The sequence below is a fragment of the Homarus americanus genome, unplaced genomic scaffold (genome assembly GCF_018991925.1).
Source record: "Homarus americanus isolate GMGI-L3 unplaced genomic scaffold, GMGI_Hamer_2.0 scaffold43349, whole genome shotgun sequence".
Taxonomy (NCBI): Eukaryota; Metazoa; Arthropoda; class Malacostraca; order Decapoda; family Nephropidae; genus Homarus; species Homarus americanus.
In genome coordinates this window covers 152,221-175,000 of record NW_024739064.1, presented here as the reverse complement: position 1 = coordinate 175,000, position 22,780 = coordinate 152,221, and the positions used below count along the sequence as shown (strand labels likewise).

Below are 22,780 nucleotides of genomic sequence, written 5' to 3'. Positions count from 1 at the left end.
GTGAGAGTGAGTGAGTGTGAGTGAGTGTGTGTGAGTGTGTGTAACTACAAAATTAGTAGCTAGATGTATAGGACGTGGATCGAGATGAAAAAAACTGAAGGATTTGAAAGAAAAATTGATTAGAGAGAGAGAGAGAGAGATCAGGTGGACGTTCAGCTCTCGTTTCCTAACCACTCATTTCCTGTAACTCTCTCTCACAGACTCTCCCTGCCTCACCCACACCCGCCCTGCCTCACCCACACCCTCCCTGCCTCGCCCACTCTCCCGACTCACACACTCTCCCTGACTCTCACAGCGCTACTGGTGTTCTACGTGCCGAGTGAGAGTGGCGAGAAGGTGACACTGGGGATCTCAGCTCTCCTCTCCATGACTGTGTTTCTCATGACCATCAGAGAGTCACTGCCGCCTACTGAGAAAACCCCACTGATCAGTAAGTTCTACCCCACTACAGTAAATTTCAGCCCACTACAGTAAGTTTAAGGCCACTCCAGTAAGTTCTACCCAACTACAGTAAGTTTCAGGCCACTACAGCAAGTTCTACCCCACTACAGTAAGTTCCCACCCATTCCAGATGAATTTCAGAACACAAATTAGATTGAAATTTATCACACACTGTATCCTGTATTTTGTGTCATATATACACAGTATTTCAGTAACCCATGGATACATATAGCAGAACACACAACTGCAAGACGTAACTCAGAGCAAACAACGTGTACAGAGTTATAGGAGTTACTGAGTTACTTTACCTGGTCGATTCACGTAGGTCACTTGTGTTCCTGTGACTTGAAGGTCTCCCTGCTGTAACAGACATGTAGTAAACGTGTATATACCGGGATTAATATACTTGTGACCTAGATTATAACCTGTAAAACATTAATATATCTTGTAAAATATTGAGAATGGTGACAGTAATATCTGGGGAGTCATAAGATGCTATTATTTGTTTTGGGGGGGGGGGGGGGGGACTAGAAACCCTTACCAATTTGTTTATATTTAAGGTCAAGTTCTCTTTTATTTCTTCGTCCTTTGGGAAGTGAAAAAAAAAACGACACCCCAAATCGTATTTTAGTGCAGTTTACGGCCCTTGCCTCCACAACCCTGTCGTCTGGAGCATTACCGGAGAATCTGTCTGCTGAAATCACTTTTGTTTATTTAAAGTCTCTCAGAAAAAAAGCAACTTAATTTCACCTTTATTTTAACAGAGTAATACAAGTGTTTATGTATATTATTGACACCGATAAATATTCTTCATAATGAGTAATATATTTTTAATGAGATTATCTCTCTCTCTCTCTCTCTCTCTCTCTCTCTCTCTCTCTCTCTCTCTCTCTCTCCCAGGTTTGTACTACGGTGTGACGATCTGTCTGGTAAGCTTAGCGTCTGGGATGTCTGTGTTGACGCTTAATATCCACCATCGAGGAGTGAGAGGGACAGAGGTGCCTCGTCTGGTACAGCGGCTCGTCTTGGGTGGACTGTCTCGGGTACTCTTCCTTCACTTCCAACCTGTAGCTGAGATCCCTTCCTCAACGCACGACAACAACATCCACCTTAATGTAAGTACCACACACACACACACACACACACACACACTTACACACACACACACACACACACACACACACACACACACACACACACACACACCACCCCAGGGACCCAAATCTCAAAGGATCTTACGATAAATTCCAAAACCACTTACTCAATGGAGATGTGAGCCAGGATATAATTGGCTCCAGAATCTCAAAGGATCATACATAGATAATTACCTCAAGGCGTCAACATTACAAGAGAGACTGTATTATGTATGAGACTGTATCCTGTTGTTGGAATGTTTGAGATTTTTAGTTTACATTCATTTAGTGTTTAAAGATGTTATTAGTAATGACTTGGGTCTGTCTCTTGGCCTCTCTGTCTCATCGTCTTTTCTGTCTATCTGTCTGTATGTCTCGTAACGCTATGAGTCTCCTGGATTAACCAAATACTTTAGGGATTTAACTAAGATTATTCATCGTTATTGTTAATCTGTTTCTATATATTTTTTTTTCTATATTTCATTACGTCTGTCTGCCTCTCTGTCTGTCTGTCTGTCTATCTGTCTGTCTGTCTGTCTCTCGGTGTTGGAACAAGTTTATTATCTCCCATTAATTTCTCCATAATTTCCCAAGCATTTATCACTCTAAACAGGATCTGAAATCACAAGAACAGGGGCTAGGAGACATTGGAGGGTGTCTGGACTCCATTAGTGCGGAGAAGCTGCAACAGATGACCACTTTGGAGACCCTAGATCACATTACTGGGTCTCCTAGGCTTCATACTGCTAGGAGACATCACCACCACGCCACTCCTAACCATGACCCTACGACCGCACCTTCGCTAGCCACTCCCACTGCGCAAGCTTCAGGTGAGGTGACGCACACACACACACACACACACACACACACACACACACACACACACACACACACATAAAATATGCTTATAAACCTAATATTCAGGTAATTCTTTAACATCCTACGACTACAGGTGTTATATAGAACGTAATTAATAACATAACATCTTTTTTGGGGGTTGTGGCTGCAGACTTCGAGCATCAGTTCATGAGAGTATTGAACAAAGTCTACAACACCATAGAGAAGAATGAAGTCAGGCTAGGTGAACAGGACAGAAAGGAGGCGACTCGTGTTCAATGGCAACAGGTAAGTGAACAAAGGTGATTTTTTACCTTTATCTCAACACCATAACATTTCACCATACAGTTTTATATTCATCACTATACGTCATAATACTTCACTATATTGTATTTTGGTTTTGTGTTTCTTGAGATAATTTACGGAGATGTGTCTACCTCCATAACATCCGTTCGTTGTCTCAAAAACACCTCCATCCATCATCAGCTATCTATCCGACTCTATGACGTCACGCCTACACGAACGGATCTTTTGTTGTGATCGCGCGACTACTGCTACTACTACAACTTTACCCCTACTACTACTACTACTACTACTACTACTTCTTCTTCTTCTACTACTATTACTGTTACAGATGGCCTCCAGCTTCCCCCAATAGCCACACCTTCGCCGCCATTTTATTACCTTAATATTAAATATCCTAATACATAAGAAGCTATCCTAGCTGTGTTGAGTTAGTTGAGCCGCAGATCTATGCGGCATTCAGTGACTGTTGCCTCATAGTCAATATCTGCGGCAGTTGTCGGCTTTGGGGCAGAAGCTCTCGTTTTCCTGAGGCAGAGCAAAGCCGACCCAAGGAGAGAGAAGGACAGTCGACATCTCATCCAGGCTGTGACATAACTTCTGGGCTGCTGCTTCTGTTCGGAGATCACCTCCGCGAGTCTGGCGTAGAAACATCTTGCACTTGGTCCCATCCCACCAGAGGTTGTTAACACTAGAGGAGTGAAGCTGCCTTGATCAACAATACTTACAAACTTTTATACATATCTAGACAGATTCGTTCATCATGACTTTGTGGGTTATCTAATTAAAGCTCACTGATTTAACACACATTGACATTTGTAAATAAAAAAGTATACCCACCCCCAGTCCCCCAGTCCACCCCCAGTCCGCCCCCCCCCTCCCTAGTCCCAAATAATTATAAAAATATATTAAAGTGTAAAAAAAATACATACCCCCCCCCCAGTCCACCCTCCCCCCAGTCCCTGAAAAAGAGTATTAGTCGTATTGGTCAGTGTGATATATTGGAAACATAACGGTGGATATCTATAATTTTACCTTCTGTTGATAAATGTTGCGGGAAATGTGACTGGCTTATCAATCCCTGGAATTTGAGGCAAAAAAATATGTTAAAAAAATTGTTGGTTATTTCCGATAGTCATGTTGTGCCCCTGGGTGTGTGTGTGTGTGTGTGTGTGTGTGTGTGTGTGTGTGTGTGTGTGTGTTGGCGGTCAAACCTTTTATTATTTTTTGTTATTTTTCTGTCAATTTTCTTATTTCTTGTTTCAACATTGAGGGAGATAATTATTTTTTATTTTTTTTTTTGGATTCTGATCATCCACTGATTTGTTTTGTTTATTTGTAATCTCTCTTTTTATTCCTTTTTTCCTAATTCAGTTTTTACATTTCACTTTTTTTGTCTGTGCCTCTAGTTTTTAATCATCACATTTTATTTTATTTTAATGTTATTTTTTAAAAGTTGGGTTATTTTTTGTTCAAGGGGAGGAAGGGGAGGTGAGGAGGAGAGATATGGGGAGTGTTAGGGAGAAGGAAGGAAGGAGGGAAGGAAGGAAGGAAGGAAGGAAGGAAGGAGCCAGGGAGTAAAGGTTATTCATAATTTGACTTTATTATTTTTCTAAAGTTATTATTCAATGTATTTTATTGTTTGATATTATCTTTATTTTTTTCTACTACCACTAGTACTACTACTACTACGATTACCACAACTACTACTACTACTACCACTACCACTACTACTACTACTACTACTACTACCACTACTTCTACTAGTAATAATGAACGAGAGAATTTAATATTTAATAGAAAGAAATAAAGAAAGAAAATAAAATGAAAAATGAAAGAAGAATATAAATTAGAAGGAAAAGAGAGACAAAGGAGAACAGAGAGAGAGAGAGAGAGAGAGAGAGAGAGAGAGAGAGAGAGAGAGAAAATGTGCCAGTTCTGTGTGTGACTTTTTAAGGTAATTAAGGATGATGACCCTTGTAAGAGTTCTCATTACTGGGCATTTTTCTTCCTTTATTAATTCCGGAATAATTAATGACTAGGAAATGTATTCGGGGAGGGGAAATATTAGTTTATATTTTTTCCCTTTAATTGAAGAGGGAAAGAACTATCATTTGGAATATTTGTGACTCTCATGATGGCAACACTGTCAGTATATGGGTCCGTGTTAAGATAGATAGATAGATAGATAGACTTGATAATATTAACTTACATACGCGATAGATAAGGTTAATTTCAACATCCACTTGGACACATAAACTAAATCTGTGTATCTGGATGAATTTATTTAACTCGTGAATTAGAAATCTATTTATCGTTTTGTTTCATTAGGTAAATGTTGGTAAGTGATTATATCTCAATGAGTGAGTATCGTTGACATTATTTGCTCACATAAAGCCCTAATGATTAAATTGGTGTTGTTGTTGTGTAGTTTAAAGCGAACGATCATTATCTCGTAAGAGGTGGTTATAAAGTGTGGAAATAAAATATAATAGGACTTAAGCTCTGTTAAAATATCCTAAAAGAATAATAATAATAAAAAAAAACCGTAAATGAATGCGCTTCTGTACCTTCTATTTCCTTGAGGTAGAGCCGGCCAGGGGAGGCGCTCCACCACCGTCCATGAAGGCTTCTATTGTTCTCTCCAGGCTCGTGTGTTTACAGTGACGACACCCTCTAGCGGCGAGAGGCAGAAACATTTCATTTATGACACAAAGATTTCAGAATATTTCTCCTTCTACGTCAAACTGAAGTACATAAACATATTCACAGAGGCAAAACTTTCCCGCATTTTTTTTCATATATCTCATGAATACTTAATGAGGGACACAATAGTAAATTAGGAAAAGTTTTACGGATGGAAGCTGGAAGAACAAGTGACAGTCGCCGCGGGAGGGAGTTATTTACACAGTGATTAGCTCCGTAGGGGAGGAAAATCTGTCATTAAAAAAAGATAAGCTGTTTTCCTCCCCACTTTACCGATGTCAGATTTCTTGCTACATTTACTAAGTCTAATTTATGCCTTTCCTGACCTCACTGATGTATGTTTGTGTGTGTGAGTCAAGTTATATTTTTCGCTAATGCGGGTTAACGCAGCCAGCGACCAGGTCTTGTCCACCTTTGTTTGGGTTTTTCGCTTTTGTTAAGAATAGTTGATAATTTCTCTTTCCATAAAGGTTTTCACTTAAAGATTTTGTAAAATTTAAACATGACTTTCTAGTGTTTTAATGATATACATAAACTTTCATTCTACGGTTCCAATCTGTGTTCCTCCACCCGCTACACCCCAGTCCCCTAGTGTTCCTCCACCCGCTACACCCCAGTCCCCTAGTGTTCCTCCACCCGCTACACCCCAGTCCTCTTGTGTTCCTCCACCCACTACACCCCAGTCCTTGTGTTCCTCCACTACTACACCCCAGTCCCTTTGTGTTCCTCCACCCACTACACCCCAGTCCTTGTGTACACCCCAGTCCTTTGTGTTCCTCCACCCGCTACACCCCAGTCCCTTTGTGTTCCTCCACCCACTACACCCCAGTCCCTTTGTGTTCCTCCACCACTACACCCCAGTCCCTTTGTGTTCCTCCACCGCTACACCCCAGTCCCTTGTGTTCCTCCACCCACTACACCCCAGTCCCTTTGTGTTCCTCCACCCGCTACACCCCAGTCCCTTTGTGTTCCTCCCCACTACACCCCAGTCCCCTTGTGTTCCTCCACCCACTACACCCCAGTCCCTTTGTGTTCCTCCCACCACCCCAGTCCTTTGTGCACCCCAGTCCTTTGTGTTCCTCCACCCACTACACCCCAGTCCTTTGTGTTCTCACCCCAGTCCTTGTGTTCCTCCACCCACTACACCCCAGTCCCTTTGTGTTCCTCCACCCGCCACACCCCAGTCCCTTTGTGTCCTCTGTGTGATGTAGTTTTCATGTTTTCTCCTCGTGGATATCGTCTTCTCAGTGTATTTAGGCGGTTAATATCTTTACCTCGCGTGTGTGTGTGTGTGTGTGTGTGTGTGTGTGTGTGTGTGTGTGTGTGTGTGTGTGTTTTAGTTATGTTCGTGTCTATCCTTCCTCCTACAGGCAGTTCCTGATCTAATAAACCCCATTAACCCTCTTCTACCACCGTAACAAGGTGTGTCTTCCATCCCTTCTACAGGTAACTTGCTCTCCCATTAAGGACCTGGTGTCTTGTGTATCTCCTGCAGGTGGCGCTGGTGATCGACAGGTTCTTACTGGCGTGTTTCTTGTTGTCGACGGTGATCGCTACCACGACCATCCTCTTTTCCTCCCCCCACGGGCCTTGACGCTCCATCATCACCTACAGTAGCGACACACATGACATCTCCGGTACCATTTAGAGGTGAGTAAAAATAAACGAACAAACAAACACAACAAACACAAACAAACTCAACAAACACAAATAAACGACCGAAACTTCACACACACACATATATATAAAACCAAACAACTTGACACATTAAAATAGTCGCCCAAATAACATGAAATAAATTAAACAAGACTTTCTGTCCCTCGGGTGATAAGTTAGGTCCAGGAACAAAGTGATATAAACAGTTTGTGTTAGAGATATAAAATTAACACGTAGTGGTCTGAGGTCACATCCCTAACAGCTGTGTGTGTGACCTGAATTTAGTGTGACCTGTTGTTTTAGGGGTGATAAAATTATTATGTCGGTGTCAGTGAATCAATTACTCAATCAAGCAATCAAAACACCAAAGAATTATTAACACTAAATAATGAAAAAGAAAACAGATGAAAAAGCTAATTACTTTCATTTCCATTCATATGACTTTAATTATATATTTTACACATTCATTTCTCAAGTAAACATTTATTTTATTACAATTTAATGCATAATTTTCCATCCTCCTCTGAAATAAAATACAATATATATTTTTTATTATTATTTGAGTCGCTTTTAGACAATTTATAATATCAGGTGTGTTCAGGTGTCCGGCTGTAAATTAGACATATATATATATGCATTATACATACTATAAATGCTATCCCTGGAATGCATATTGATTCCACAATATGAGTTTATACGTTTGTCTTAAATTTAAAGAAATGTTTCCAAAAGTTTAAGAATTTTCATGTAATTTTTAGTCTAAATTACATTGATGCATTTTCTTTTGTTTAGTTTTTCTATGTTTGTTTAATGTCTATATTTACATTGTTTAATTTGTGTTGATGTTTGTCGAAAGTTTCATTCTATATTTTGGAGTGCGTTCAGATAGTTCTTATACTGAGTGCGTTCAGATAGTTCTTATACTGAGTGCGTTCGGATGCGCCTTCATACTGAGTGCGTTCAGAGTAGCCTACATACTGAGTGCGTTTAGATGGCGTTTTGTACTGGGCGCGTTGAAGCGGGCTCTCATAAATTCGGATGTTTTTACATGAGATAATACATCAGGGTGATATATAGCTGTCGTTTGAATGTATCCTTTACAATCCTGATATATGGAGTTTTGTTGTATTCTCCTGCTCGCTGTATCTATCCTGTATTTCATTGTATTCTGAATCTATGCTGTATTACCTGACCTTTTATATATACGTCATATAGGAAGTTTATATAGGAATTTATACAGCAAATTTATATAGTTATTTAATGTATATATAAAGAGATGTTATAGATTAATTTAAGGGATGTATTAGGTTAATTCTTATATAGAGTTTATTGAGTAAGTTAAGAAGTTTGATTATTATTTACCTTCTCTGTCCCACAGGTGTTGACGAGAACTCCAGTGTAGAGGTCGGGAAATGTTTATACCTCCATTCTCTAAAACTCCACTCCAGTCATACTCCAGTTATACTACTCCAGTTATACTCCTTCAGTCACACTCCAGTTGTACTCCTGCAGTCAACAGTCATGGTGCTCCACTGCTGCCAACATTACCAACAGTCAACAAATAATCCTCCTCCAGTACTGCCAACATTACCAACATCATAACAAGAAAACAGTCTATTGTTTTTACACTAAATGATCAATAACCTCAAGAAGCAAGAACCTTAACAATGGCCAAATGGATCGTACAGGACAACTCATTCAATTATTTACAACAGAACCAGAGATCCAGGAACAGCTTAGTGACCCACGGCACATCTCGTTAAGTGTGTAATCGACTATTTGATGATAGATAATGGCTCTGGAGAAGGGTAATGAGGGAGGGTATGAGAGAGTGAGGGAGGAGAGGAGGGTAGTAGAGAAGGAGAGAGAGTAAGGGTGGAAGGGAGAGACGGAGGGAGAGTTAGGAAGGGAGACTGAGAAGGAAGAGGTTGAAAGGGAGGGTGGCTACAAGAGGAGTGACGATGGGGGTTCCAATTTCTCCACATTTCTCACTGTGTAGTTATGAATGAAATGTATTTGTCTGTGTGAATTAATGATGTATTTTTATAATAAATTTCAAACGTGTGTGTTTCTGAGTTTTATTATTTCACCTTAAAACACTTAAACCTAACTTAAAACACGAATACCCACCTTAAAACAGACTAAACAACAAACAGATAAACATACAGGAAGAAACAAAACAAAAACACAGAAAGAAACAAACAGACAGTCACTCAAACAGAGATAAAAGACAGAGAGAGACAGAGAGAGACAGAGAGATAAAGCACAAGAAGTAGTACCTGGGTCAGACATACAGGAGTAACTGGACAATATCAGTAACAGGTGAGCCTAGCGAGTCGGCCAATCCCTCCCCCCCCCTCACAATTTCACGATACAATGCTTCTAGTGTGTGTGTGTATGTGTGTGTGTGTATGTGTGTGTGTATGTGTGTGTGAGGTTATGTATGTGTATGGTAATTGTATATATGTGTGTGTATGTTCGAGGTACTACTTAACTCGCCACGTGAGCCTGGGAAGATTATGTTGCCAAGTAGGTATTATTCTTTCATTTATACACGGAGTCTCCACCTTCCCTCCTCAGTAGTGTTCCAGGTGTTGTGATGGACGGATCGCGGTCTTGTGCATCAACCTCCTCAGTCCGTGTTTCTACCCCTGAAGTGCTAGTGTAGGAGGTGACTCTTGATGTTTAGTAAATTCGCTGATCATTTACAAGAAACAGAAATCATATTTATAGTGTAAATATTAATTACATAATATTAATAATGATCTGTACCTCATACCTACAAATCAGTGCTATAAACTTAATTGCCACACACACACGCCACTTCAAAGACCGAATTCTCGACCCATCCTTGGCCCCTGTAATGCCAATCTGAGGTAAGTACATTCATTTATTTACTGTTTATATCAACCATGACTAGTTTCTCAGATTACATTTTTTTTCGAATATATCTGCTTCGGGGCCGGGGAGGGGGGGTGACGTTAACTAAATCTAAAGTTAATAGCAATAAGTTAGTACTACATCACCTCATTAGTTGGTTTAATAGTCTCATTTTACTGTTATTATTACCTATGGACTGTTTATGTTATATATTGGTGTTGTTAAATGAAGTTTATGTTGGAGTATTGGTGTTTATTGATTTATAGGGAGGGGGGGGGACCTAAACTTTAAGCTATTTGGAAAGTTGTTTTGTATTGTATATGTATAGAAGTATATTATGTATAGGAAGAGATACGTAGCATAAGTTAAGTCATATCAACATTTTGTTATATAATTTTAGGTAGACGTAACAACATAATATCTCGTAACTACCATCAACCCGCAGACAGAAAAAGACGTACGCGTTAATCACCAAACTACCAAACAAGGCTAAAACAACCCTCACGACCATAATACTCGACTACCTACATTCAAATAATTCACCTTTCACCTCTCATGGGTCATTCATTACCTGGTCTAATTATCCGTAATTAACCTCGGAACAGTCAGGTGAGATCTAAGGGTTTACCTGTTTGTTACCTTGATAATTAGCGATTTGTTTTTCTTTATAAAATGGATTTCCTCCGAGACTTCAATATGCGTACTACTAAAGGTGTAAATTAAGGCGGAGGTGTGATAAGGTTATAAGTTGTGAGTGGGTGGGAGCGTGTTGTGAGTTGTGGGAGCGTGTTGTGAGTTGTGGGAGCGTGTTGTGAGTTGTGGGAGCGTGTTGTGAGTTGTGGGAGCGTGTTGTGAGTTGTGGGAGCGTGTTGTGAGTTGTGGGAGCGTGTTGTGAGTTGTAGGAGCGTGTTGTGAGTTGTGGGAGCGTGTTGTGAGTTGTGGGAGCGTGTTGTGAGTTGTAGGAGCATGTTCTGTGTTATAAGGATAAAATAATAAAAAATATTAAGAATAAAACAACTACTACTACTACAACCACTACTACTACTACTACTACAACCACTACTACTACTACTACTACTACAACCACTACTACTACTACTACTACTAAACAAATATCAACAAACAGAAACAAATAATTACACAAGACTCACAATATAAACACAATATTATCCTTTTAAACCCATAGCGCTGTATTCTCTCCCCACAAGTTAAAAGTGAATGAAAAAAATATATATATATATTCTACTGTCCCCTAAAAAAAAATTAATTCCCTTCATTTGAAAGTTACATCACATTAATGTATTTTGAATTAACTTTTATTCAATATTCCGCTGCGGTAAAAAAATATAATTTTTTTTTCCGAATTGAAAAAAAAAGGAAAAAAATAAGTCATATTCATTTCTGGTTTTGTGTTATTTTGCCTTGTGTCCCGAATTCTTTTATGTCAAGTCGGCAGAAATTTCCGTTTTTTGTGTTTTTTTCAACTTGACGGGTGGATGTATTTCGCGCGTGAGGGATGGGTAATTTTATTTCAGTATGGTTCAATGTTGTGTTTGTATTTCCCTTGTCTGTTTTTACGGCTTCTGAATGGCTGGAAGTTATCTTGGCAACGTTCAGAGTCACGGTACAGACACGAAGACATTATCAATCCAGTTTAAACCACTCGGAACTCTCAGAACATAGGAGTAACCGCTCAGAACACAACAGTAACCGATCAGAACACAACAGTAACCGATCAGAACAAGACTAAAACTCCCCAGTAATAGACAGTAATAGTGTAGAATAGAACAGTAGCCACTCAGAAACAACAATTACCACTCAGAATGCAAAAATAACCACAGAACGCTGCGGTAACCCCCAGAGAACTGTAATAACCCATCAAAACGCTGCAATAGTCACTCAGAAGCAACAATAGCCCCTCAGAGTGCTGCAATAACCACTCAAGCAACAATGACTCCTCAGAGCGCTGCAATAGCCACTCAGAAGTAACAAGAGCTCCTCAGAACTCTGCAATAGCCACTCAGAATCAATAATAACCCCTCAGAGCGCTGCAATAGCCACTCAGAATGCAGCCATAACCCCACAGGCCGCTGCAAATAACCAACCAGAACAGGCCATAGGCGCTCCAATACAAAGGTGACGTCTACGACCTAACTTAAGGTATAAACTAGAGTCGAGTGGAAAGGCGCCGCTGGAGAGATAAGGTAAATATTTACGTTCGTGCACAACCATAACAAATCCGTTCTTACTTGAATCCGGGTTCATGAAGATCTGAACGTTATATTTTTTTAAACTTCGTTATTGGTAATTTGAGAACGTTTCTAAATGGATCACTCACTTTAATGTACCAGAAAATGGCGTTAAAATTACACTGGTATTCTGTTTCAACTTAAGAGTTTTGGAAAACTTCTTCTTCGAGGCTATTAAATGAAACTGGTTTGTTGACGAGTGAGACAACGTGTACTTAACTCGTATGAAACACGTCCGGAACAGGAAATGGGAGACTGTAAATAAGGGTTGTGTTATACGTTCTTAGATATGGTAAGTAGGATTTAGTGAATATACTTTACTGGTCAAGTTGGTATGTATAACTGCCCGAACCTGTTATCAATGGTCAGAGTTAGTTAGTTAGTTTTTGTTTGTTTGTTAGACGTAAACTTTATAACCCAAAGCAATGCCAGAAGTGTTATTATTAGCTATGATCATTAAATTTTACCAAGATGTACCGAACATTATTAGATACGTTGTCAAAACTGATCAATAACGCTATTAAAATCTTTATGCAGTAACTACGCTATATCATAATTGACTGATACAAATAAATTAACACTTTATACTCATTGGACGTTGGCCTAATTAACCTAAACTACCTCGTTAGTAGTTACGAACGGCATGAACTTCACCTAGGAGGGAAAATTTGTTAAATTTAATTGAGCCCTGGAGCCTTAGCGTTTAATTAAAGGGAAATGTCAATACTTCTCAACATGGGGAAACATTTCACCTCTGAGGATCAAATTGGTTTTATATTTCTTAATTAATTTTGTTTGTTTTTACGTATACAATCAATTAAACATTTTTTATTTTTTTTTAATTCAATGCTAAAATACTTCAAATATTTATTCCAATATAAATTAGACTTGTTTGGCTGGATTGATCTGTTGGTAGAGTTACTATGTTGTTGACTGACTGATATGTGATGCTGAGGTACAGACCACACATGGACATATATACACACGAAAACACACCTCAGATATGTACAAAAACACATAAAAATGCGCCTGAAAAGTATATAAAAACGTAACACACACACACACACACACACACACACACACACACACACGAAAGACATTATTTATCATAAGTAGCACGAATGTACATAAAGAAACACGTAACACCTTATACAGCAATAATAAATGGGATAATGTCAACATCTGACAACAATTTTAAAGGGTATTTAGGTCAATCGTAGTATTAAATCACCCGAGTTTTACACATTTAAATTCCCTATAGTAAACAATAAAGGTGCACAGTTGCCAGATCGTGTAATTATTGTTTATGTTCTTGTATTGGGTTTTGCCTTTAATTGTTTCCTAAAAATATATAAATAAGCTATAGTTATACAAAAATATATTAAAAACTTATCTTTCAAATTTTAACTTGTTACAAAAGGAATAAAATAATTTAAGGTTTATATAAATTAAGGAAAATAGTGGTATTTGGCAACTTTATCTACTCGGACGCTCATTGGTTCAGCTGCTAGGAAATACTCAGTATATCTCAAACTTAATTTTTAGCTTTTGGATTATATTTTCTTACCAACTGATTATGTTAATGTTACTGATTAACTTTCTCAACTACTATACATTGTAAGATAAATATATTTTCGGCAATTTTTTGATTAAAATGAAATGAAGGAAATCGGTTGTGTATGGTGACCACTGGCAACAATTCCTTTTAGTTGCATTTACTAACTTACTCGTAAATACAAATCATTGTTCAAAATTACTATAACTATTTCTCTCTCTCAAAAAAAATTGCGATATTATTCTTCCTGAATAGATTTACGATGCCAACAAGCAAAATATTTTACGTTACTTTTGAAAAGAAAATATGAAATTATTACCAAGTACCACCAGATAAATATTTAGATATATATATGCACGTATTTACACATGAACAAATACAGCAATGAGCATTTAATTATGTTTTTATTAATATTATAATTATACTTATAGATATTATATGATAATTCCACTGGCACTGAATGATTTAATAAAGTTTTCTAACAAAATATCTCCCTTGGTGGACACGCCCTATTTGTGACGTCATAGTTAAAAAATTCATTGATAAATCAAAAGTTTAAATGTCCTTCATTCATCTCTGAGTGACCGACCATTCATAAAAACGTCTTGTTTTACGGGGATTAGCCCACCCGGACACAGGTCGCTGACCCACGAGGCCTGGGGGGCGAAAATGTAATAATAATAATAATAATAATAATAATAATAATAATAATAATAATAATAATAATAATAAATAATTGTCATAATAATTCATAATAAATAAAATTTACGATAAAACAAACATAAATAAAATAATAAAATAATGATAATAATACAGTAACTGTGATAATAATAATAATTTTAATAATAAAGAACTATATATACAAAAATGAAAAATGATCAAAAGTGAGAAACGATACACAAGTATGTATGTTGTGTTGTCAATGGTGAGAGTAACAATTGAGACCCTGCAATTGTGTGTAAATGAGGCAGAAAGTCAGATCAGCAACCTGGGACTTGGTCACAATTTTCGTGATGCCATATGGCAGCAGGGTCTACCATTAGACAACACATTATGCTTCCAATATCTTCCCAGGCGGTAGTACCTCCCTGTTTGGTAGCTGCCTACTAGTTTTTACCTATAGTATGACTGTGAATTAACTAAACCACAGCTAACTGAGACTTCAAAAGCATAAATTAGTATCTTGAGGTAAAATTAAGTTAGAATATATTATATTAGGTTAATTATTTTGCTATAAGTGAACTATGTGTCGTTTGTTATTACATGGAAACTACAAAAAGCTGAATAACAGACGAATGGTTGAGCTGCAGTGTGTTGACCATTTCACTACCAACATCCGCCACTTGGTGTGTTCACGGCCTAATGTCACTAAGCGGTGTTAAGTGAAACATGGGTTGTGTTACCCGTAGATTTAATTATGTAATACTCCTGTTATGATGTTTATATTACGCTTCAACAACGAAGGTCTTTAAGCACGTAGCAAGGTTAGTATTAGCACTGTTCTAACAACCTTTAAAAAACCCGTAATAAATAATTAAGTTGATAAAGAATAACATCTTCAGCCCTTAGTTTATATAGTCAAAATCTTTTATTCTATCATAAGAATTATTTAAGTTAACCCATCATAATTTTCTCTATTATTGTTAAAAGAGAAAACGATCCAGTCGGCCGTATCTTTTGAGGGTAAACTCCGCTAAACTAAACCTCTCAAATGCGTGTGGATTTTATATTTTGTTATGTTACCTGATGTGACATAGTAAGATTAAGACCGGTTTATAAATAACTCCAGCATTTGTTGGCTCCTGATGACCTCCTGTTTGGCACTATCCTGTCTTCTGCAAGCTTATCTCTGTCTGTCTGTCTATTAGTCTGTCTCTCTCTGTCTCTGCGTATCTGTCTCTCCGTATGACTGTCTTTATAAATTGCATAGATCATCCTGCTTTATCTTGGGCTAAATGACTTCAATAACACGTAAGCAATGTGTGTAGGCTTGTATGGTATATGTGTATATACCTAATTGAAATTTTTAACCTTAAATCCAGGTTAGGTAAATTAACTTAAATAAATGTAAAATAAATAAATACAATAAAAATGAAGGAAATTAAATAACTCAAATGCTTATTACACATTTATTGGTCTATCTAAATATTTATCCTGTTTATTTTATGATTTGCTTAATTTTCTTGTATGATTTATTTATAATACGACATGGTTATATAAAATTTAGTATCTACAGGGCTGTACAGTACATAAATCAGGAGTTGTTTATTATTTTAAAAATAGATGTGTGTGTGTGTGTGTGTGTGTGTGTGTTTATTTGGTTACAATGTACGTGAAGGAAGTGGGTTAGGTCAAGCAATGCATGGGTGGAAAGAGAGAGAGTATCCGGGAGTATCCGGTCATCATATCTAAGACATCTTCATCTCTACCAGGAAGACAAGACCGGAGACGCACCAACCGAAGACGACAACGAAGAAGACTCCCTGTAGGTGTATCACGGTCAGGGGGGTGAGGTCGTTCTCCCCTCCCTCACTACCGGGGCCCTGGGCTACTCCTCCTGTGACGCCCTCTTCCCCTGCTGCCTTGCCGTACTCCTGTGGACGACCGTGAAGGTGATTTGAGTTACATTTGGTTTGGTTAGGTTAGGTTAGCTTAGGTTATCTTTGCTTGCCTCAGTAGATGTACCGTCATGGGAAAAACAGTCCTGTGAGTCCCATAACCTGAGACTCGTGAACCTGTGAATCCGAGACATCACACATCGTTCGACCCAAAATGGCGCACTGGGTCATAATTATGATGTCTCGGATTCGCAGGTTCATTAGTCTTAGGGTTCATAGATGGGAGGGAGGATTGACAGTAGACTCACCTCTGTAGAAGCCGCTAGCCTGAGGGAGTTAAGGAAGAGTTGTCTCATCAGTCCAGCCTGTTGCAGCCAGCCGATTACCTTGTCGAACTTCCTCTTGAACGGTGAGTGACGTTGGACGGCCATGGCGATGCTGTAGGGCGCAAAACACTCCTGCCAAAAAAAACACACAAAGATTTTAACTCATTGGTGGATTATCTCTCCATGACAAAGTTACCAAAGTTCAAAGTGGTTTTTGTTTGAGTACATCATTGGCACATAAGATGGAAATATACTTTTAGATTTGGAGTTTAGATGAGATGGGGGGGGGAGGAGGAGGGGGAAGAGTTAAGTAAAGTTTGGAAAGCTGTAAGTTATAAGTTGATTGGAGGTTAAGTTAGGTTAAGGGTGGTTGGTCGGTGTTGTTAGCTGAGATCCTGTTAGGTGTTTGCCGCCGTTTATTACCTTCATTATCCTGATGGTAGACTCGCCCCTCCTGGTGAAGCGCGACAGCCTCACAAACTCTATAAAGGCTCGGTTCTGGAGGAAGACTGAGCGCCCCTCCAGCACCCTTGGGAAAATGGTCTCAACACTCTGGTGCGCCCGGTATGTCTTCGTCAAGCTCTGCGGGGTTGGTGAGAGGCGGGAGAGGGAGGAAGAGAAGTTATTATTGTGTGATATTACAATTTAAGGTGATTCATAGCTGGAGAAAATGGTCTTATGCTTTAACTACCTGGTGGATACAGCAGATAATACCATCCCTTCGGTACACAAGGAGGCACTATGGCCGACACTGTACTCGACCATCTTCACTGACTCAACTGTAAAGGTCAGGTACTCATATACAACTGGGGACCATTAGGGCAGTAAGCGAGCACTCTATCCACTCAGCCCCTCGGTGTAGAGAGGAAAAAGATTAATGGCTGCTTACGGACAGAGAATGATGAATGTTTACAACTATAAGAGAAGACTACAGTGTTCAGAAGCGTGATGGGGGAGGGCGGGCGGGGGAGGAGGAGAACCAAAGGACCTTGCCCTCTCACCTGTAGATCTTGGTCAATAGCAGAGGCGAGAGCATACTTGTAGAACTCCCCTAGACCAGCCACCTCTACCCCTGACTGTCGCAGCTCGCTGATGGTGTTGATAGAAGTCGGGGCCTTGGCCACGATCAGATAAGCGGTAAGGTTGGTGGAGTAGCCGAGAGTGAGGATGATAGTGTATATCCACAGGAAGGTCACCAGGACTTGGGTGGAGCGGGCGATGGGTAACTGATCCTGAGCTACTTTCATGTGCACCCCGAAGCTGTACAACCACGAGTAACCAAATTCCTGTAGATCTGACGACTCCCCTCCACCCCTGTCGTAGGAACCATCGTATGGCAGGTGTGTTAATTAACGAAAAACACGTAATCGAATGAGTAAATTCAGTTGTTTTGAGGAGCACAGCGACATAAAACTAGACACACACATATATACAGGTAAACATACGTGAGGGCGAGTTAAGATAGCGTGCGGGGCTCACCAGATATCAGAGGCTCGAGCTAGAAGGTAGAGCACAGGACCAGCGACGAGGAATCCCACCAGTATAGAGATCCAGGTTAGGGCGGTGAAGGGGTAGGTCAAGGCGTGCCACTGGGGAAGAGGCTGCTCCCTCCACGCCATGAAGCAACTCATCTAGGTGTTCGTCAGGTGGGTCATGGTGTTTCAATATACAGGTACATACACACATGCATATACAGTTATACATATCCCCACACTCGTATACACAAGCATACATATACCGTATATACATATCTATTCATAAATATTCATAAACATTCTTATAAACACAAATATAATTAAAGACGTCTTGGGTATTGTTTACTCTCTCTCTCTCTCTCTCTCTCTCTCTCTCTCTCACCCTGGAGTCGTAAGGTGTGGTGAAATCAACGACGGAGGTTCGATGAGAGGAGACATAGATGCTGGCCACGCCCACGTCAGCCTCGCCACGATCCAAGAGGCCCATCATACCACTCCAGGAACCGTCAGCTCGCCTATCACCCCACAACTCTCCTGTATGTGACGAAGGTGTGTGTGAAAAAAAAAATGTTCTACAGAAAAGTGGAACTAGTTAAAATACACGAGTTTCCGTTAAGAATTTCGAGTTTTCGTTTTCTATCATCAGAATCTGCCATTAGTTCCCATTTCATTGTGTGGCATTTTTACTTTTCTATGCGTTCCGTTTAGCCAATCAGCATCTAGCGTATGGTCACGTGACTATACGCGGCCAATTAACGGTCACTGAGTCCCCACGGTGTCCTCAGTAGACGGAATGAGATTGGTTGATCTTTGTGTTATATTTGTGGATTATAACAGAGATGAGTTACACAGTGAGTGAAGAGGGTCTGCTGTTACGTACTAGGAAGCCTGTGTGTAGTGTTGTGAAGGTAAAAGGCAAAACGAGGGAGGAGGCTTTTTATACTAGCTCTAATCTTGATTAGGTTAGGTTAGGTTTACACTGAACTTCAGGTATGAGAGACAGAAAGTATGAGTTGGGCAGTTAAGGTCTCTCTCTCTCTCTCTCTCTCTCTCTCTCTCTCTCTCCTCACCCTCCGCTGGTTCTATGTACTGGACCGAGACGTTGTAGAAGGTAGCCAGGATGTTAATGAGGTCAATATCCACACCGTACCTGTATTGGAGGTCACCTGTGCTGTTCCTGTTGTAGAATACGTTCGGCTCCCATTTGAAAGTAGCGACCTAAGGGAAGAGGGCAACACAGGTCAATTAGTATGGTAAGGTCATGTCAGGTCAGGTAATATGGCAGAGTGATGTCAAGTAGTATGGTAAGGTCATGTCAGGTCAGGTAATATGGTAGGGTGATGTGAGGGTTGGTTAGATCAGGTGATATGGTAGGTTGAGGTGTAGGTCAGGTCATATTATATAGTAGGCTTAGGTCAGATCAGATAAGGATAGATAATGCCATGTTTTTTAATAACAGTTGTTTTAGCAATAATCTAATGGCATTTTTTTTCGAGAATTCTATAACTTTCTATCTCCCTCACTTACATGGGTTAAACTCACTTTAATCTGGACGCCTTGTAGGTCATCCAAGTGGCGGGGGAAGAGTGGCAGGTGAGAGGTGAAGGTATGACCCCTCCAGGTAGTAATGACCCTCACCTCTACACCTTTGTACACCCTCCACTCACCTCCCTCACCTGTCTGTGGAAGAAGGAGATACTAAATAATGTTGCGTAGGTTAGGTTAGGTTAGATTATATTATATTATAGTTTAATTACCGACGCCTTGTTTATATCATCCCTTAAAAAAATAACTTCATTATACCTGCTCACTACACAATAAACACAGCTTAATTATAGGTCTTACATCCATATTCAGGTGTGTGATGCAGTACCAATAACTCACCTGCAGAAGGCCCACCAGGTGTTCCGTCCTTCTACCTTTCTCGGAGGACAAGAGCGTCTCCAGGTGGTGCACGGAATTAGCCACGACAATGTACCTGTAGAAGACGACCAGGTGAATGATAAGGTGTGGAGATTTTGTATCTCTCTCTCTCTCTCTCTCTCTCTCTCTCAGAAGGTGGTAGTGTAGGTGGTGTAACTGTACCTCCCGTGGTAGTCCCAGGCGTCGCGGTAAGTGTTGGTGAAGTTTGCCAGGTGTTCGGAGTGACTGATTATCAACAAATAACCTCGACACCTGTTCGACGACCACGACACCTGTAGTAGGTCACCTGGCCCCCTCACTCGCCACACCTGCGGGTAATTAAATTCTAAATGCTCTTAACTGTCATTTAAAGTTGGTGATAGATAGATAGATGGATGGCTAGATAGATAGATAGATAATTATTTATGTTATAGTAAAATATATATTGTCATTAACTCTGCTAATTTGGTGATATAAACCAACCTGTTTGACGTTTCCGAGAGTCAGTATGTAGTGTAGTAGAGGGTGATAGTGGTGATCGTAGGCCAGCACCAGGTCACAGTGGGTCATCTCTTGCACCACCACAGTCTTCAACAGCCTGCCCAGGGAGTCAAGGGAGTCCTCAGTTTGATTCAGATCCCAAGGGCAGACTCTCCTCACTGTCCTCGTAAGGGTACACAGGACGACGGGGTGGATGACTGAATCTTGTAGTTGGGTGATGTCTGAGGCTTTCTTTGATGTTGTTATAGTCCTTTTGGTTAGAACTTCTCTCTTAACTTGAGTTTTTATAAAGGAAATGTTTCCCTGATGCAAATTATTTAGATCGGGGTTATCCACGAGTCTTTCAAAGCCTTCAGTACCGCCTACAAGGGCACATGTCTTTTGGATACTCAGATTTAAGACGTTTGAGGCAATTAGGAAGATCGTAGCTAATGTAATCAAATACCTGGCCATCGTCACTGTGTACCTGGAAAGAGTAGATTGTGGTATTATATACAGACCCGCTTGTGTCTGAGTGTGTAATGCCGGGAGCTTCAGTAATCTCTCTATTGATTTATCTCGATACTTTAAAAATCATAATATCCGGATATTTACTTTAGTCGCAGCTGTAGTACGGACCGGTGTGTTTGTTTACCGAAGACAGTGTTTATTACTTACTGTAGTTCTGTCAGATGTCGGTCAGTATACGCGTCTCGGAGTGCTGTCTTCTGCCCCAAGGACACACGTACACAAAGATCACGATCACTGCACTGAGTTTTATTGCCTTGTTGGATGTACACACACACACACACACACACATATATACAGCTCTAAATGTCAGTCATCATAAGTCATTGATTCAAAGACTTCAACAAACTTCACAGCAGAAGTTTGTGTGGACGAACTTTTGAGACTGACCCACACGTTAGACTTAAAAATAATATATATGCAACTAAAACGAAGATTTGTACAACCTAACCTAACCTAACCTAACCTAACCTAACCTAATCTAATTGAAGCTCAAAGAAAACATTATCCAAGTTAACTTCTCCTCCTATGATTCATGTTTAAACACACACACACACACACACACACACACACACCTTATACCTCGAAACATTACCTGGAATTAATTAACCATTAATTTATACTAAACCACCAGGACGACTCCCCCAAATACTTGAGTTACCAACAGCACTCGTGGGATTGGTTCATATATTATGCTCTCTCGGGTAAACATGATTCCTGTGCCGCTCAAATTACAATGAATAAGAGAGGTATAATCTTTACGGCAATTAGAGTTTAGAAAGGTCGACCAAGTTGCTTATCTTGTTGTTGGAGGTACTTAAGAATACGTTAGAAGGTCAGGTCAAAGGACAAGTTGGTAAATAATAAAAATGACTATGTGTATTATCAAGTGAGGTCATGTATGTGTGTATGTGTGTATGTACGAATCATAATTATTTACCATAGGTGCTATAAAGGACAGAGGGTGCTGTCATATTTTAGATAGAAAGATAGATCATCGTACAAGTATACAGTGATTCAATATGTAGATAGATAGTGCAGCTTACAATACAAATAATGTGCATAGTTAGTATAGGTAGGCAGACAATGGCAAAAAGTAAGTCTATGGATATTATTAACATGCTTTAAGGCTCAAATAACCTCAGTTAAAGCCTCACTAACCCTTTCGCCATTGCTCTGTGGCTGATTAATCTCCTTAAGTTTGAGTTTAAACCGTCCATTAACTTGTTTTGTTAAATTTTGTCCATAAGAAACAATGGATGGATCCTATACAAGTCGCTGGCATCTTTCCCAGAGTGTACGTAATAGGTGTCTATCCTACGTATAAAGTAAAATAGTAAATGAAATAGTTACCCCCAACAAATGTTCGTTTTCTCTCATTAGTATAAAAGAGAGAATAGTTAACGGGTAACTTATACAATATATGAACTAATACCACTGTTGTACATACAAAATTACTGTATATATAATCTAACACTTCATATCATAACTTAAGGGATATAAGTAAAAATCGTATATAACATATCTATGTTTTCATTTCATAATTACAGAGATGATTTATCTAGAAAAAGGTGACACAAATATCGGAAAATGTGTGTTGAAATGCTGACTGGACACCTACACTCATATATTGAAGTAGAGCAATAATAATAATAATGATAATAAAAATAATGATAATAATAATAATGATAATAATAATAATGATAATAATAATAATAATAATAATAATAATAATAATAATAATAATAATA

General features: G+C 39.3%; 2 protein-coding genes across 4 annotated transcripts in view; one reads left to right on the top strand and one right to left on the bottom strand.

The window, feature by feature from the left end:
• The window catches only part of LOC121874416 (neuronal acetylcholine receptor subunit alpha-10-like), a 27,118-nt gene extending 18,168 nt beyond the window's left edge, over positions 1-8,950 (top strand). For all 3 annotated transcript variants that reach the window (XM_042378544.1, XM_042378543.1, XM_042378546.1), the window contains exons 7-12: positions 296-430; positions 1,342-1,556; positions 2,188-2,404; positions 2,584-2,699; positions 6,916-7,070; positions 8,455-8,950. In XM_042378544.1, coding sequence (XP_042234478.1) covers positions 296-430; positions 1,342-1,556; positions 2,188-2,404; positions 2,584-2,699; positions 6,916-7,014 — 782 coding nt within the window. In that variant the 3' untranslated portion in view covers positions 7,015-7,070; positions 8,455-8,950. The remainder of the gene's footprint in view (positions 1-295; positions 431-1,341; positions 1,557-2,187; positions 2,405-2,583; positions 2,700-6,915; positions 7,071-8,454) is intronic.
• Positions 8,951-15,909: 6,959 nt separating this feature from the next.
• Positions 15,910-21,281, bottom strand: LOC121874419 (ionotropic receptor 21a-like). Its single transcript, XM_042378549.1, has 12 exons — positions 21,180-21,281; positions 20,505-20,988; positions 20,205-20,350; positions 20,004-20,097; positions 19,662-19,799; positions 19,190-19,337; positions 18,502-18,653; positions 18,124-18,275; positions 17,646-17,958; positions 17,068-17,226; positions 16,627-16,776; positions 15,910-16,354 (listed from the first exon to the last, which is right to left on the bottom strand). Exons 2-12 carry the CDS (start codon positions 20,973-20,975, stop codon positions 16,169-16,171), a joined length of 2,109 nt encoding a protein of 702 aa, XP_042234483.1. The 5' UTR covers positions 20,976-20,988; positions 21,180-21,281; the 3' UTR covers positions 15,910-16,168.
• Positions 21,282-22,780: the final 1,499 nt, after the last annotated feature.

What these genes read in the sequence shown, in the direction of transcription:
- LOC121874419 (XM_042378549.1), bottom strand. Translation starts at nt 20,975, where the DNA reads ATGGCCAGGTATTTGATTACATTAGCTACGATCTTCCTAATTGCCTCA. An exon ending in GCTCGAGCCTCTGATATCTG is followed by an intron (nt 17,959 to 18,123) that starts GTGAGCCCCGCA and finishes TTCCTACGACAG; the next exon opens with GGGTGGAGGGGAGTCGTCAG. An exon ending in CTATTGACCAAGATCTACAG is followed by an intron (nt 17,227 to 17,645) that starts GTGAGAGGGCAA and finishes CCAACCCCGCAG; the next exon opens with AGCTTGACGAAGACATACCG.